Below are 16,554 nucleotides of genomic sequence, written 5' to 3'. Positions count from 1 at the left end.
TGAACCAGTTCGCACATCCCTAATTAAGATTCAGGACTGTTCAGTTGTTGAAGGCTAGCACCTGTTTGTGGTGGTGTTCAATGGCTCTTTTAGTATGATGTTTTAGCTTCTTAATCTTTATTTGTTTTTTGTTTTTTGAGACATCAGCCTGATGTTTCCAGATAATCTCTTGGGCTGAACTTCTTTACCACCAGAGCATACTCTGAGTGAGGGTTTCAAATGTTTCTCCTCACACTCCTCAACATTTCAAAAGGAGCAAGGATCTGTTTTTAAAGAAGACTGTTTTGAAAGGGGCAAGGCAGCATTTGGCAATACCATGGGCTGCCCCAACCGGTAGTCTTCCCAACAGAATAGCCTCACTTCTTCAGAGGTTAAGTCGAAGATTTTATTTAACAAGAATTAACGCTCAGCAGCAAGAGGTTTGTTTTAATTATTCAGGCTTTTGGCCAATGAGCTGTTGCTTGCCCTTAAATTTTTAGCTGTATTTATTCTTTCTTTATGTTTATTGAATTGGTTTTTATCTTGTTGTTAACTGTTGTAGTTCGTTCCCCCTCCCTTGAGTCCCCAGCTGTTCTGTGCCTACAGCTCGCAACATCTTCACCCACTATGGCGCTAGTCCAAAGGTTATTAAGGCTGGGGATGCTGGGAACTGTAGTCAAAGGACATGTGGGGACCTGAGCATGAGAGCCCCTGGTCTACTGAATTCTCTCCTTGTTTTGATGAAAACAAGAACTTCTTTTAAATTGCAGACGGCCTATGAAGATTGGTTTATCACACTCTACAATGTATTGTACTCCAGCCTTCCAGTTCTTCTTGTTGGCCTGCTTGACCAGGTATTCCATGAATTCAGACAAATGTATTATTTCTTCAAAACTATTGAAGCTTCTAGTTGCCATGGAAACATTGACCTTGAATCCTGTGTGTGCCAATGGTCCCCATTCTGCCACAAAACCACTTTCCTATGATCTGTTTGCACACTGTACTGATATTGTGGGGAAATGCAGGTTGGGTGACTTCTCCCATTAGTGGTGCCTCTCTGTTGGACTTGCTGATGCTCCTGGGTGCTCCTGTATGTTGTGTTCAGGCACAATGAGTTAACTGTGCACAGTTTGGGGAAGAGAGCTGATCTTGTGGTAGAAGCATTAATTGTCTGTTTTGCTAAGCAGGGTTCACCTTGGTTTGCATTTGGATGAGACTACATATGAGCACTGTAAAATATTCCACTTAGGGAATGGGGGGTCATAGCTTAGTGGAAGAGCATCTGCATGCTTAAAGACAGAACATCCCAGATTCATTCTCTGGCATCTCCAGGAAGGTCTAGGAGAGACACCTGCCTGAAACCTTGGAGAGCTGCTGCCAGTCAATGTAGACAATACTGAACTAATGGAGCAAGGATCTGATTCCATATAAGGCAGCTTCCTGTGTTCCCAAGTGCAACCCAACTTCTTCTCTTCCCTAAGTACAACCTTTCCCCCTCTTCCCTTGGAGTAGGAGAAACCTGGAGCAGGATTGTGTTAAGAGCCCTGTTTGTTGCCCTGATCATAAATCTGTTAAGTTACCAACAGCTATGTGGAGGCTGAATTCAACAAGATTTAGGAACACAGGAACATAGGAAGCTGCCATATACCGAGTCAGACCATTGGTCCATCTAGCTCAGTATTGTCAGACTGGCAGTGGTTTCTCCAAGGTTGCAGGCAGGAATCTCTCTCAGCCCTATCTTGGAGAAGCCAGGGAAGGAACTTGGAGCTTAGATGCTCTTCCCAGAGTGGCTCCATCCCCTGAGGGGAATATCTTACAGTGCTCACACTTCTAGTCTCCCATTCATATGCAACCAGGGCAGACCCTGCTTAGCTAAGGGGACAAGTCATGCTTGCTACCACAAGACCAGCTCTCCTCCCACAGGCAACACACCAGAAGGAGTGACAGCATGTTTACTTGCCACTGGTGGAATGTGGAAGCTGACTGCATGTGGGATGGGGGATGTGGTGGCAACTCCACCCTAAGAATATGAATTGGGTCATAATCTGGCAGTTGTGTGCTAGAGGCCCATTTTAGTATTTCTGAGCTACAGTGAGTCTTTTTTATTCCATGGGTGTGTGTGTGGGGGTGTGTGTGTACACAAGGCTTCAAGTAAACCCAGCACCTTTATCAGACAGAATGGAAACTGGGCGTAACCTTCCACTGGGCCAAAGCAGAACAATAAGCCCTGGGATCACTTTCTGTTCTTAAATGCCTGCAGACACTTGCAGGTAACTCATTTTGTTTGCCTACCGCCCACCTTTCTGTTCTGAGAGCTTTCCCATCTGCAGAATAGGATTAGTGGTCAACGTTGCAAGGTTGTTATGGAGATGCATAACATTGCACAGTACTTTGTGTGATAACATTGCTAGGTAATAATGCAATAACTCCTTTAATTCAGGATGTGAGTGACAAACTAAGCCTGCGGTTCCCTGCCTTGTACCTGTCAGGACAGAAAGACTTACTTTTTAACTACAAGAAATTCTTCATAAGCCTCCTACATGGTGTTATAACATCGCTGATTATTTTCTTCATACCATATGGTGCTTATCTACAAACCATGGGTCAAGATGGAGAAGCGCCTTCAGATTACCAGTCATTCGCTGTCACAGCAGCCTCTTCCCTCATAATTGCCGTCAATTTCCAGGCAAGTAGATTAGTCTTCAGAATCTTGGTTTGCAATTCCCAAAGTACGCCTTTTGAGATGGGTAGGCTTGTTGACGTTGTGTGATGGTGCTGCATGACTAGACTAAGAGGAGGAAAGGGAAAAACTGAAAGTTCTGCCAATTCTTGACTTTGGATAGGCTTTATGACTATATTCGAGATGTGACTCTGTAAGCATCAGCTCTCAGCATTTATAACTCCTATTGATCATTAGGGATACTAGCAATAGGCAGAGAGTGTAGGACTGCCCCCTTGTTCTTTCTATTCACTTAGAACAGAGATACTTAGACTTAAAGACTTAGAACAGTCTTTCTTTCTTAATGGGTAGACTGATACTCCTAGGACACTCCTTCTTCTTTGTTCTCTGCTCTTATCTTCTTCCTTCCACCATGAGGTAGCTAGTACGGGGTGCAAGCTTTCTGTTCTAAGTTTGTGAAGGTAAAGTTGTGCTGTCGAGTCGGTGTCGACTCCTGGCAACTGCAGAGCCATGTGGTTTTCTCTAGTAGAATACAGGACGGGTTTACCATCACTATCTCCCGCACAGTCTGAGATGATGCCTTTCAGCACTTTCCTATATCACTGCTGTTTGATATAGGTGTTTCCCATAGTCTGCGAAATATACCAGCAGGGATTTGAACCAGCAACCTCTTGCTCCCTAGGCAAGTTACTTCCCCACTGCACCATTGGGTGGCTGTAACTCCATTAAAATAAACCTTTAATTGTTTAGCCCTTAAGTAATTGTGTCCAGATCTCCCCTGTGAGCTCTGTTCACATCAGACTGGGGTTTCTCTGCAAAATAAGGGGTTGATTTGAATTCTCCACTATATTATGCTGATGCAACAAGACCTAATCCAGGGATTAGGAGGGCTGAGAGAGAGTGCCATAGTTCTGTGCTGTAACAACTCTCCTTCTATCCTTGATCTTTGTCCACTCTCTCTCATTGACCATCTTACCCATTGCAGCCCCTGCAATAGAACCAACAAATCTGCAGAAGGAAACTTGTGTTACCCTTCCTTGAAACGAGGCATCTAGGAAATTTCAAGGGTGCTTGAAGGCCTTGGATCCAGGGCGTCAGACTGTTGGCCCACAGGCTGGATCAGGCCCCGGAGCTCAACAGACCAATCTGCATGAAGCTAGGACAAGCCCCTGCCACCACCTCTTTTCTCCCCCTGCCACACTGTCTGTCAAAGAGATGGCATATCTTCTTGCTTGCTTGCTGACCAGCAGGCTTGCTCCTTCTTCTGCTGGCATTGGCAGAATCCGCTCCCAGATCCCCGCCCCCCACCCGTGAACCACAGCAGAAGCTATGAGTTGCTTGCTTCCTTCTCTGCTGCTGTCACTCTCCTCCCCGCTTGTGGCAGGCTTTTCAGTGCAGGACATACTCACCCGGAAGAGGGGGAGATAGAGGGAGGAGGAGGAAGATGACGGAGGGAGGGGGAGAGGGAGATAGGGGAATTCTTCTTTTCATGATGCTAATTTGGAAATATTGATCTGATTGCTGAATGTTAAAAATCTGAGAATAATAACGATAAGGTTGTTAATCATATGATGGATGTGTTCAGAATTACTTGTAAAAATATTTAAAAATGTATTTTGTTCACACACACCCCCCCGCATATCCTAGTATAAAAAGTAGCACATTCAGCTAATTTAAGTGGCAGGATTGTGTATGCAAAATATGGTCTCTGTAGGTCATTGGGAATTGCTTTTAAAAAATTACCAAAAGACTATTTACATTTTCCCCTGTGTATATTCTGGTGTAAAAGTAGTGCATTCAGTTAATTTAAGTGGCAGAGTGAGGGAGGAAGAAAGGAAGGAAGCAGAGGCATATCTAGGGAAAAGAGTGCCTAGGGCAAGCACTGAAATTGCACCCCCTGTCCAAACATCTGACACCCATCTTTCAGATAACTTTACCATCATATCAGCTCAAAAATACAAGTCAAGTTCATTAATCTTTTAATATTTCAAAAACTATTTAGCAGAGTACATAGCCAGACCAAATAATGCTGGAAAACTACAAATTTCAGTATGCTAGGCCTCATGAAATACCCAAATACTATGTGGAGGTGTACTTGGAAAACAAAACAGAAGTGCCTGTCTAATTCTCTACTATGCATTGTAGCATCACTATTACATAAGCTTTAAAAATAAATGGAGAAATTGGCTTTTCCCAGATACTCTGAAAATAATTAAAGGATATGCAGAGTAAACTGTGTCACTGCTTAGAATATATTCTAGTATTTCAGAAAGACAGTTAAAATGAGAGAAAGAGAGCAAGAAACTCCCAGTGGGCCTTAATACTAAGGATTTCACACTGATTCAAAGACAAATTCACCATTAATAGCCATATTAAGACATCATATTTAACTTACTTATCACAAGAAGCAAAGTAAGAGCAAATGAATACATTCCTAGCTCATAAGCTTCAGCTCAGTATTCACAAGCCCTGATTTCATATACATAGTGCCAAACAATATGTGTACAGTGACTTATATTATATTAAATTTTTTTAATATACCTGTAGCCCCTTTGAGGGGCTTCCTAAAGGCTGTGGGGAGGGTCTGCAAAGGTTCCTCCTCCCCCCACTGGCCTCTAGGGCCTCACAGGGACCATTTGATCATGTGCGGTGGCCATTTTTTAAAATAGTTTTTTCTATTTAAAAAATGGTCGCTGAAAACAAAATGGCCACCATGCATGCTCAAATGGCCTCTGCAAGGCCTGGCCTGGGGCCTCACAGAGGCCATTTGAGCAAGTGCAGTGGCCATCTTGTTTTTGGCCATTTTCTTAATTTTTTAATTTAAAAAAAATGGCACTACCCCTTCAAGTGGTGCCCAGGGCACGTGCCCTGCCTGCCCCACCCTAGATACGCCCATGGAAGAGAGTGGGAGGAGGAAGACAGAAGGTGGTGCAAGGCAGGCGCAAAGCGATGGAAGGCAGCATGAAGCTATCTGTGCCCTCCCCCAGGAGTGCATCAGAATTGAATTGGGCCCATCACCTGATTGAGTTTGACACTCTTGCCTTAGATGTTTCCACGGTTGTTCATGCTGTCTTCTAAGTATGCACAAAGTCTCAGCCCTTTGAAGCAAGGCCTAAGGCAGGAGGGGAGCTGCAGAAGTGTAGTTCAGGTTGGAAAGGCTGAGTGTTGTCGGGAAGAGGGAGGTGAGCAGAGGCACGGAAGCTGTCCTGTCTTTGGAAAGTAGGGTCAAGTGAGGGCTTCCTGGCCTGTTTGCTGCAGTACAAGATAGGCCCAAGGTGGTGCTGCAGCTGCTGAGGCAAGGAACCAAATGCTACCTTGCCCCATAACTTGGGTGGGGGCAAGCCCCCTTTAAAACTAAACTTTGTGGGTGTTGCAAATGGAGAGAGAAGATTGTTGTTCGCAGCCCCCTCTTCAATCTCTAATATACTTCTTACTAGCATTGCAAGGAGTGTGATATGAGAAGAGGTGCTCCTTGAACAGCTTGCAGGGGCCAGATTGGTCCCAAAGAGCTGCTTTGATGGCAGCAGCGGGGGCATCATGCCGTCCTGCTGGCATTCCAGTAATCTGCCACCTGAGGTGACTGCCTTGCCTTGCCTCATGAGAGAGCCGCCCCTGCTGCAGTGTCTGACTTGGTTGACCTGAAGAGGAAACAGGCCTCAGAGATTGCTGTCAAATCTCCTTCTGACCCCTTACTAAGTAGGGAATCCCTTCTATCCCATACCTATGCCCTTGTAACCTCTCCCTCTTTCCCTTTTGAGCCCTTCTACCAAATATGTCTAGATCTGATCACTTTATAACCTGGCTGTCTGGTTTTGCTTGTAGATTGGCCTGGATACATCTTACTGGACCTTCGTTAATGCTTTCTCAATATTTGGGAGTATTGCACTGTATTTTGGTATAATGTTTGACCTACACAGTGCTGGGATACATGTCCTCTTTCCAGCTTTTTTTCAGTTTACAGGTTAGTACCAATTTATCTATTTTTAAAAACTATTTATTTACTATTACTACATTTATATCCCACTTTTCCTCCGAGGAGCCCAGAGTGGTGTACATGGTTATCTTTATCCTCACAACAACCCTGTGAGGTAGGTCAGGCTGAGAGATAAGCAACTGGCCCGGACTCGCCCAGTGTTTCATGGCTGAACAAGGATTTTAACTTGGCACCAGTGCTTCTGAAGACTTCTAGACTAACACTGCTCTGTGTGTGTGTGTGGTGGGGTTCAACAACCTCCCTCTTCCCCAGAAGCCCTCTTTGTCACCCAAAAATAGGTCTCTGCAACCCTTAGGGACATATTTTTAGGTGGTACAGGGTGCTTCCTGTGGAAGGGGAAGCCGCCAAAATCTGCCCCCACTGCTGAGCCATTGGTGGAGCTAAAATAGCTGAACTTTTTGAAAAGCGTCAGTGCTTTGCTAGTCAGGATGTCAGCAGCTGAAGGTATCAAGAGGAGCCCTCTTGGTCAACTATATAGAAATTGTAGCAGGACAAGAAAAGGTGGGAAGAGGCTGGAGCTTAGTGGTAGAACACACAGGAACATAAGAAGCTGCCATATACTAAGTCAGACCACTGGTCCATCTAGCTCAGTATTGTCTACACAGACTGACAGTGGCTTCTCCAAAGTTGCAGGCAGAAGTCTCCCTCAGCCCTATCTTGGAGATGTCAGAGAGGGGACTTGGGACCTTCTGTATGCAAGCAAGCAGGTGTTCTTCCCAGAGCGGCCCCATCTCGTAAGGGGAGTCTCTTACAGTGCGCACACATGTAGTCTCCCATTCAAATGCAACCCAGGGTGGACTTTGCTTAGCAAGGGGACAGTTCATGCTTGCTCCCACAAGACCAGCTCTCCTTTGCATGCTTGCATGTGGAAGGTTCCAAGTTCCCGCCCTGCCATCTCCAAGATAAGGCAGAGAGGGGCTCCTGCCTGCAACCTTGGAGAAGCTGCTGCCAGTCTGTGTCGACAGTACTGAGCTAGATGGACCGATGGCCTGACTTGGCAGAAGACAGCTTCCTATGTTCCACATGCTGTGCTTGCCTAAGGTTCAGTCTCCACCAACATCTCAAGTTAAATATTTCAGGTGCTGGGAAAAATCTCTGTCTAGGATCTTGGAGAGCTACTTGGAGAGTAGATGGGACCATGGGAAGCCGCCTTATACCGAGTCAGACCATTGAGCCATCTCGCTTACTATTGTCTACACTGACTGGCAGCAGCTTTTCCAAAGTTGTGGGAAGGGGTTTTCCCCAGCCCTATCTGGAGATGCAGGGATTGGAACTGGGACCTTCTGTGTTCAAAGCAGATGCTTTGCCACTGAGAGCTGCGGCCAGTATTGGGCTAAAGAGATTCAGTATAAGGAATGAATGTACAGTATTTATACTAGTACCATGAATGTTGGGCACACAAAAGCATGTTTTTAACTGAAAAAGAAAACTGTTTCGCTGAGGAGGGTTTTCTTCAGACTGCTTTTCAAAATGCAAACCCAACAGCTGGCTTAGCCAGTAATTCTTGACAACAGTCACTGTGAATTACAAGTGTATTTGGTTTCTTCGTGGAACAGTTGGCGTGAGAGAACACCACAACTGTAGCATTTGTTTTTCCTCCTCTCCAGGTACTGCTCCAAATGCCCTCCGACAGCCGTATATCTGGCTGACAATAATTTTATCGGTTGCTTTTTGCTTGCTGCCTGTGGTCGCGCTCCGTTTCTTGACCATATCGATTTGGCCTTCAGAAAGCGATAAGGCAAGTAGAAAAACGAGTTCCAGAATAGATTAGTAAAACGTAGTGTCAGGTTTACAGAAGAGAAGTTGTGCTGTTCTGTAACAGCAAAAAACCTGGCTTCTTGTGGTGTGAGCTTTCATAGGCTGTCAGTCTGGCCCCAAGTATCTGATGAAGTCAAATGTTACTTGTAAAAACCTATACTACAAAACTGGTGAGTCATTAACCTAGTTAGCTGGTATCCTTATTTGCTGTTTCATTAAACTCTGTGTTTAAACCAAAATACCTGAAAATGGGACTTGTAAATTGCCTCCCTTCCTTGGGAAGAGGAGGCAACATAAGAATAGCCCTGCTGGATCAGGTCCACGGTGTATCTAGTCTAGCATCCTGTTTCACACAGTGGCCCACAAGCTGCCTCTGTGAAGCCACAGGCAAGAGTTGAGGGCATGCCCTCATTTCTGCTGTTGCTCCCCTGCTACTGATATGTAGAGGCAACTTGTCCCTGAGGCTGGAGGTGGCCTATAGGTGGCCTATAGCCCTGAAATGAGTAACCATTGATAGACCTGTTCTCCATGAATTTGTCATCTAGGCTGGTGGCTGTCTGTCTGTCTATCTAGGTGGTGCACATAATCCAAATTACAATATGAAAATAAATTAAAACACTTTCACAGAGTAAAACAATTTAAACAATTTCACAAGGTAAGTAAACAGTTTAAAATTATTTTTAATTAAAAGCCTGAGAAAACAGGTTGTCAAGAGTCTTTTTAAAAGGAGTCAGAGATGGAGAAGATCTTATTTTGATAGGGAGTGCATTCCAAAGCCCTGGGGCAGCCACAGAGAAGGCCTGACCCTGAGTCGCCACCAGATAAGCCAGCGACCACCGTAACTGGACCTCCCCAGATGAACTTAATAGGTGGCTGGGTTCATGACAAAGAAGGCGCTCTCTTAAGTACCCTGGACCTAAGCTGTTAAGGGCTTTATAGGTAATAACCAGTACTTTGTATTTTGCTTGGAAACATATGGGCAGCCAGTGCAGTTCTTTCAGAATTAGTGTTGTGTGGTCCCTTCAAGTTGTCCCAGAGACCAGCCTGGCTGCCGCATTCTGTACTACTTATAGTTTCCGGACTATGTATAAAGGCATCCCCACGTAGAATCCATTACAGTAGTCAAGCTTGGAAATTACCAACATATGCACTACTGTTTTAAGGTCATTTACCTCCAGAAATGGGCATAGCTGATGTATCAGCCGAAGCTGATAAAAAGTGTTCCCGGCAACTGCCTCAGCCTGAGAAACCAGAGAGTTTTGGATCCAGGAACACTCCCAAGCTACATACCTGATCTTTCAGGGGGAGTGTTAACCTATCTAGAACAGGCAGATCTAAACTATCTCTTGGGTCTTGACCCCCCGCAGTCAGTACCTCAGTCTTATTTGGATTCAGCTTCAGTTTGTTATCCCTCATCCAGCCCATTACTGCCTCCAGGCAGGCATTTAGGGAAGTTATGCCATTTCCTGATGAAGCTGATAGGGAGAAATAGATTTGGGTGTCATCAGCATATTGATATCACCCTGCATAAAATCTCCTGATGATCTCTCCCAGCAGTTCATGTAGATGTTAGAGCATTGGAGACAGTATGGAGCCTAGTGGAACTCCATACAGTAATTCTTGCTTTGCAGAACAGCCACCTTCAAGTGACACTATCTGGAATTTACCTAAGAGGTAGAAACAGAACCACTGTAAACAGTGCCACCTAATCCCACCTCCCTCAGGCAATCCAGAAGGATGCCATGGTCGATTATTTCAAAAGCCGCCGAAAGATCCAAAAAGATCAGCAGCCACACTCCTTCTGTCAGTAGCCAATTGGAGATCATCCACCAGGCCAACCAAGTCCATACAACTATGTGTTGTGTAGAAAAGTCTTTCCTTTTGTTGGTCCAACCAGATGCCTCCAAACAAGAAGGCAGTAGCCTTCTTTCTCTATTACTTTCCAGCAACCAGTATTCAGTGGCATACAGTTAACATCTACATGAAACCGCTGGGAGAGATCATCAGGGGATTTGGAGCTGGGTGTTACCAGTACACTGATGACACCCAGATCTACTTCTCCATGTCAACTTCTTTAGGAGTTGGCATATCCTCCCTAAATGCCTGCCTGGAAGCAGTAATGGGCTGGATGAGGGAGAATAAACTGAAGCTGAATCCAGATAAGATGGAGGTACTTATTGTGTGGGGTCAGAACTCAAGAGACAATTTTGATCTATCTGTTCTAGATGGGGTCACACTTCCCCAAAAGGAACAGGTTCACAGTCTGGGAGTACTTCTGGATTCACACCTCTCCCTCATTTCTCAGGTTGAGGCGGTGACCAGGGGTGCTTTATATCAGCTCTGGCTGATACGCCAGCTGCGCCCGTTTCTCGAGATCAACAACCTCAAAACAGTGGTACATCTGTTGGTAACCTCCAGACTTGACTTCTGTAATGCGATCTATGTGGGGCTGCCTTTGTATGTAGTCCAGAAACTTCAGCTGGTTCAGAATGTGGCAGCCAGGTTGGTCTCTGGGTCATCTCAGAGACCACATTACTCCTCTACTGATGGAGCTACACTGGCTGCCAATAGGTTTCCGGACAAAATACAAAGTGCAGAGACGGGCCTTCTCAGTCGCTGCCCCGAGATTGTGGAATGCGCTCCCTGCTGAGATACGATCCTCCCCCACTCTGGCAATTTTCAAAAAACACTTGAAAACCCATCTTTTCACCCAAGCTTTCTCAGCTCCCTAAATTTTTTGGTTTTAATTTCTGGTTTATTTTTACATTGTTAAATTGTTTTTAGTTTTTGTATATGTTTTTAATTTGTTTTATGCTATTGTTAACCACCCAGAGACGAAGGTTTGGGGCGGTGTACGCATTTGATAGATAAATAAAAAATAAAATATAATATAATCACAGTTAAAATAAAACATGATTTCCTGGGTTTGGATGCAGTGGGAACACTCATTTATTCAAAGCCAAAAAAGGAAGTTTTTAGCCTTTTCCACTCACATGCAGAATGGAAGCAGGGAGAGAAAATGAGTCTGTTTCTTCCTTTTAACTTAGTCTCTTATACAACTTTCCCATTTAAAGGTTCAGAAGAATCGCAAGAAATACAAGGCTGAAGAACAGTGGAAGCGGAGGCAAAGCGTTTTCCGTCGTGGGGTAACAGGCCGTCGATCTGCTTATGCCTTCTCCCATCAGCGAGGCTACGCTGACCTCATTGCTTCTGGGCGGATCATTCGTAGAAAGCGAGCATCATTAACTGCAGTACTTGACAACAATTTGGCAGAAGTTAGACAAGCTGAAGAAGCCAGCTGATGACTTCAGCATCTCACTGGAAGTGTGTGTTTTTTTATAAAAAATTGCACAAAGTTTTTATTTTTTTATGAAGAGACTCAGGATTTTTTTTAAAAAAAAAAATATATATATATATATGCAAGGTTATGAAGACAGTCTAATTTTTGTTTTCATGCTACTTGGTTTGGGACAGTTGAACTGAAGAACCAAGTGGTGTTTTTAAACCTTGATCCTGTGTAAATATTTGTTTAATGTGAAATTGAAGGATAGCAATAATCCAGGGACAACAAAGCCCAGTTTGTAAGGCTTTTTCTCTCTCTTCTAAAATGGTACTTTAAATCTGTTTATTACAATCATGAAATCAAATTTCAGCTGTTTCATGCCTCAACACCAAAGATGAACAATTTAGAAACAAAACAAAACAATTGTGTATGCCACTTCATTCCATTAATTTATTCAGCTATAAAGGCAATTTTAGGTAACCAAAGACATTTCTCCCCCCCCCCTTTAAGTTAACTGTACTGTTTTACTTTGCAAACAATAGGAGCCTAATTCACTAAGCATAGGTTATATTGGGCCACGCAACATACTTTAATAATTTTCAGGGATTTGGGTGGAAAAGGTCAGTATATTTTACATTTCTAATCAGATTAGTCTCCTTTTATACACACTTGCATCGGTCCAAGAAGCACTGCTAGATTGCCACATGCATTCATCGTGATGGGCTTTTCCTGGGAAAATCCCACTAAAAATAAGCATCTCTTAAGCCAGAACATTTGTACAATCGATTGTACAATAGCAGTGCTTGGAAGACTGTAGCATTTTTCTAGGCTCATGATTTACACCACAGCTTTTAAAGCCAAGCCTCTTTATGAAATGTTTTTCAAATCTGAGAAAAAGAGAATGGAGGTTAATTTTTGCCATAATTTCATGGGGATGGGTTGGTTCCTGTTTGTTCTTTATCAAGGTATTGGGCAGCTTAACAGCTGCCTTGCCATGGGCCAATTCATATGTTAGGTATTTCTTATCTAGGTATTGTTATTGTGTGGACAATGCATAGCCTTCAAGCAGGTAACTCAGTCCTCCTGCTTGAAGAGTACGTGAATTGTCATTTTGTCCACATGTACATCTGATGAAATAGCACATCTTGGTTCTTTATGCATGATATGCATACGTTTTATATGTGTCTTGTATATAGAAATGAGTCTGTCCGTGCAGGAATGATGACATGTCTGAATCATCCCAAACGGAACAAAATATTTGTTCACTTGGTGGAAATTTCAAAATACAAATTTGAGCAAGAGGATAGTTCATCATGAGGATGAACATATTTCACTATGTTTTAATAGTAAAAAAAATACAGCATTTTTGTGAATCATGTTTATTTTAACATGTTATATCTTTTCTCTTGATTTTCTGCTCTGGGATCTATAAGTGGTTTACATTTCAAAACATTCAGCATCCACCAATTCATCTCGTTAAATATTCACAATATAGTTCTACCTTCTTTGTAGTCCAATGTATAAATTCATTTTCTGTGTGACAATTGTACATTTCTTCATTATTATTTAATGTGGGAAGGTTTACAGCTGTTCTTTTCAGTAAGTGGTAGAACACTGTGTTTCATTTTCAAAGTTTGATTTATCTCATTAAAAGTTGAGGAAGTAGTTAGCTGTATGTTTCAGGCTTCTAATGAGGGTGCAATAGCAGTGTTTTAATGTGTAACTTGAAATTGATGCTCCATTCACTTGTATCTGAACTATAAAATGTGCAAATTTGTTTAAAAACAATGGAATATACCTTAATTTTTTTTAAAAAATTAACTGATGGCGGGGGGTGTTTTCACTAGTCTGAATAGTTATTTAATTAAAGTGTTTTTGCAGATATATGCATCTCCATATATAGTGGACAATGCTCTTCATAAGAATGGCTGAAGGTAAACAGCAAATTTAGAACCTCAGTTAAAACAAACAGTTCTGGTAATAACGAATCTGCCTACTTTCTGTGCAGCCACTATCTTGGATCAGGGTGCATGACACCACAAACCATGCCATTCAATTGTCACTATGTGGCACAACATCTGTACTAAATATTGGTGCAGGCATTGCAAAGTAGTTGGGGGCCCACACGGACAGCAAGGCAATCTCATAAGGGTACTTTCCATGCGGAAAACAGACTAAAAAACAACAACCCACAATCAAATCAAACATGCAAATAAATCTATATTAAAGCTACAAATGACTAAGTCAAAACATTAATGTAGTGATTTTTCTAGATAACTCATTTTGATACCTTATCAATTGTATGAAAATGCTGGGTGTAAATCAAGGCGGCTCAACTGGGGTCCTCCTGCAGACGTTGGCTTACAACTCCCAGCATCCCTGACTATTGGCTACTGTGTCTGGGGATGGTGGGAGCTGTAGTCCAAAAACAGCTGGAGGGCCAAAGCTGAGCAGTCCTGGTAAATGCTCATCACATGCATGTTTTGATAATCGTTTGTACTTTGTCACTTGTAGCTTTAATACATATTCATTTTTATGTTTGTTTTGATTATGGTGTTTGAAGCTCCAGATTGTACCTAGAGAGAAACCTTGCTGCTTTGGTTTCTTGTGGGGTCTCCTTTTTTGTGGTTGGTTTCATAAGAGGGGAGGGGGGGTATTAGACATTCATCCTGATCCACTCCTCTATGGGATCATTTCAACATGGAGACTCCAGCATGCTCAATGTTGCTTTCCTGATTTTCTTCAGCGAGGAGGGAAGCTGTGAGTGTACAAAGAGAGACGATATGCTCGTGGTCCTGTCCCTCTCATCTGAATCTTCTTAGGCAGGAGCTCTGCATAGGTACCGAGGTACACACGTGGCCCTGAGATCAGACGTGCTTATACAATTGAATGTTTCTTACTGACTGCTGAAGCAGAATGTCTTGAGACCATATGGTGTTGAGGAGCGTGAGGAGAAACACTGATTGATTCTACATGTGGCACAATAAACTCAGGTTTGTAAAGAAGTTTAGTCCAAGAGATTTTCGGAAGATAGTAGGTTGAGTTCTAAAATAAAGATTTAATAAGGAATTAAAACATCACTGAGAGACACATTGAACATACTCAAACAAGCACTAGCCTTCAACAACTGACAAGATTCTAACAGTCTCTAACTGCCTTAGAGGCCTATTAACAAAACTCATCATGCATCTACTGGTCAACAGACATTACTGCGGTGCTAAGGGTTGATGCTATAGAATTCTCACTCCTGACATTCGGCATATCAAAGGTCCAAGTTGAGAGGAGAAATGTGTGTTTGTAACCTCCCAAATCACTATGCTCTGGCCTCAGGAATCTTTGCTGGTAAACAATGGAGAGCGGGGCTAATTGAAAAAAATCTCATTTGCTATGATAGAATGAGAATTCACACCTCAGAAGTTGTGAATTCTCATTCTATCATAGCAAATGAGATTTTTTTTCAATTAGACAACTCTCATGACCCCACTTTCACTTTTTCACACTCTCAATTACTATGAATATAAGGAAATAATCAATTTAGCACACTTCACCTTAAGAAGACAAACCTCAGAATTCACCAACATTCACCCCTCTGCCCAATCACTCTGAAATTGGGGATGGGTGGTAGCCTCCACCCATTAGGCACTATCTACCAGCCCACCCCACTCCTTTGGGGCAGATCCACTTTCTGCCCCCAATCTGCCCCAAAGACACCCAAACTTCAAATATTCCCAAAAAATCAGGCCTCTGCCCAATCCCCCTGAAATTGGGGTGGTAGCCTCCACCCATTAGGCACTACCACCCCACCCCACTCTTTTGGGGCAGATCCACTTTCTGCCCCCAAACTGCCCCAAAGTCACTAAAACTTCAAAAATTCTCAAAAAATCAGCCCTTTGTCCAATCCCCCTGAAATTGGGCTGGTAGCCTTCACCTATTAGGCACTACCACCCCACCCCACTCTTTTTGCCCAGATCCCATGCTATGCCCCCGAACTGCCCCAAAGTCACTAAAACTTCAAAAAATCCCCCCAAATCAACCATGAACCGAATCACCCGAATTTTTCATGCTCGAAATTCAGGTGATTCGGCTCGGGCCCGAAAAATATCGGGGGACATCGGGGGTGATTCGGTTCGGCCCCGAATCACCCGAAATTGCTCGTTTCGGGCACAGATCGTTCTGTGCCCGAAATTTTTTGCACATCCCTAAAACTGACATAGGAGAAGGACCCAGAATTCTGCAGTGTATAACCCCTGTTATAAGCAACCAGCCTCAGAACTGATAATGAAGACATTGAAATGGTAGATAGTTTCTGCCTTTTAGGATTGACCATCAACAGTAAAGGATCCAGCAGTCAAGAATACATCACAGAATAGTATTTGGTAGAGTTGCAATGAAGGCCATGGAAAAGATATTTAGATGCTGTGACATGTCTATACCTATGCAGATTAGAAATGTTCGGACAATGGTTTTTCCCATGACACTATATGGATGCGAAAACTGGACTTTTATCTGTTTTATCTGTTGTATTGTTTTATGCCTGTTTTTATATGTTTTTATACTTTTTAGCTTGATCTTTTTATTGTATGTTTTAACTTTTGTAAACCGCCTTGGGGTTGTCTTTTAACGAAAGGTGGTATATAAATGCATAAATAAATAAATAAATTTGAAGACACAAGATAGAAGACGTATTGACACTTTTGAACTCTGGTGCTGGAGAAGACTTTTGAGGATGCCATGGACAGCCAGGAAAACAAACAAATGGATCCTAGAACAAATCAATCCAGAATTCTCACTTGAGGCACACATGACCAGGCTCAAACTATCATACTTTGGACACATTATGTGAAGACCCAGCTCCCTTAA

The 16,554-nt window shown here is 43.1% G+C and overlaps 1 protein-coding gene across 3 annotated transcripts in view; it reads left to right on the top strand.

Moving 5' to 3' along the window:
• Nucleotides 1-13,578, top strand: part of ATP8B1 (ATPase phospholipid transporting 8B1) — a 107,503-nt gene extending 93,925 nt beyond the window's left edge. For all 3 annotated transcript variants that reach the window (XM_053294666.1, XM_053294669.1, XM_053294667.1), the window contains 5 exons: nucleotides 750-833; nucleotides 2,420-2,665; nucleotides 6,482-6,620; nucleotides 8,261-8,391; nucleotides 11,486-13,578. In XM_053294666.1, the coding sequence (XP_053150641.1) occupies nucleotides 750-833; nucleotides 2,420-2,665; nucleotides 6,482-6,620; nucleotides 8,261-8,391; nucleotides 11,486-11,713 (828 nt within the window). In that variant the 3' untranslated portion in view covers nucleotides 11,714-13,578. The remainder of the gene's footprint in view (nucleotides 1-749; nucleotides 834-2,419; nucleotides 2,666-6,481; nucleotides 6,621-8,260; nucleotides 8,392-11,485) is intronic.
• The last annotated feature ends 2,976 nt before the right edge of the window (nucleotides 13,579-16,554 follow it).

Source organism: Hemicordylus capensis, chromosome 2, assembly GCF_027244095.1.
Source record: "Hemicordylus capensis ecotype Gifberg chromosome 2, rHemCap1.1.pri, whole genome shotgun sequence".
Lineage (NCBI taxonomy): Eukaryota > Metazoa > Chordata > Lepidosauria > Squamata > Cordylidae > Hemicordylus > Hemicordylus capensis.
This window is presented reverse-complemented; position numbering and strand designations above follow the sequence as displayed.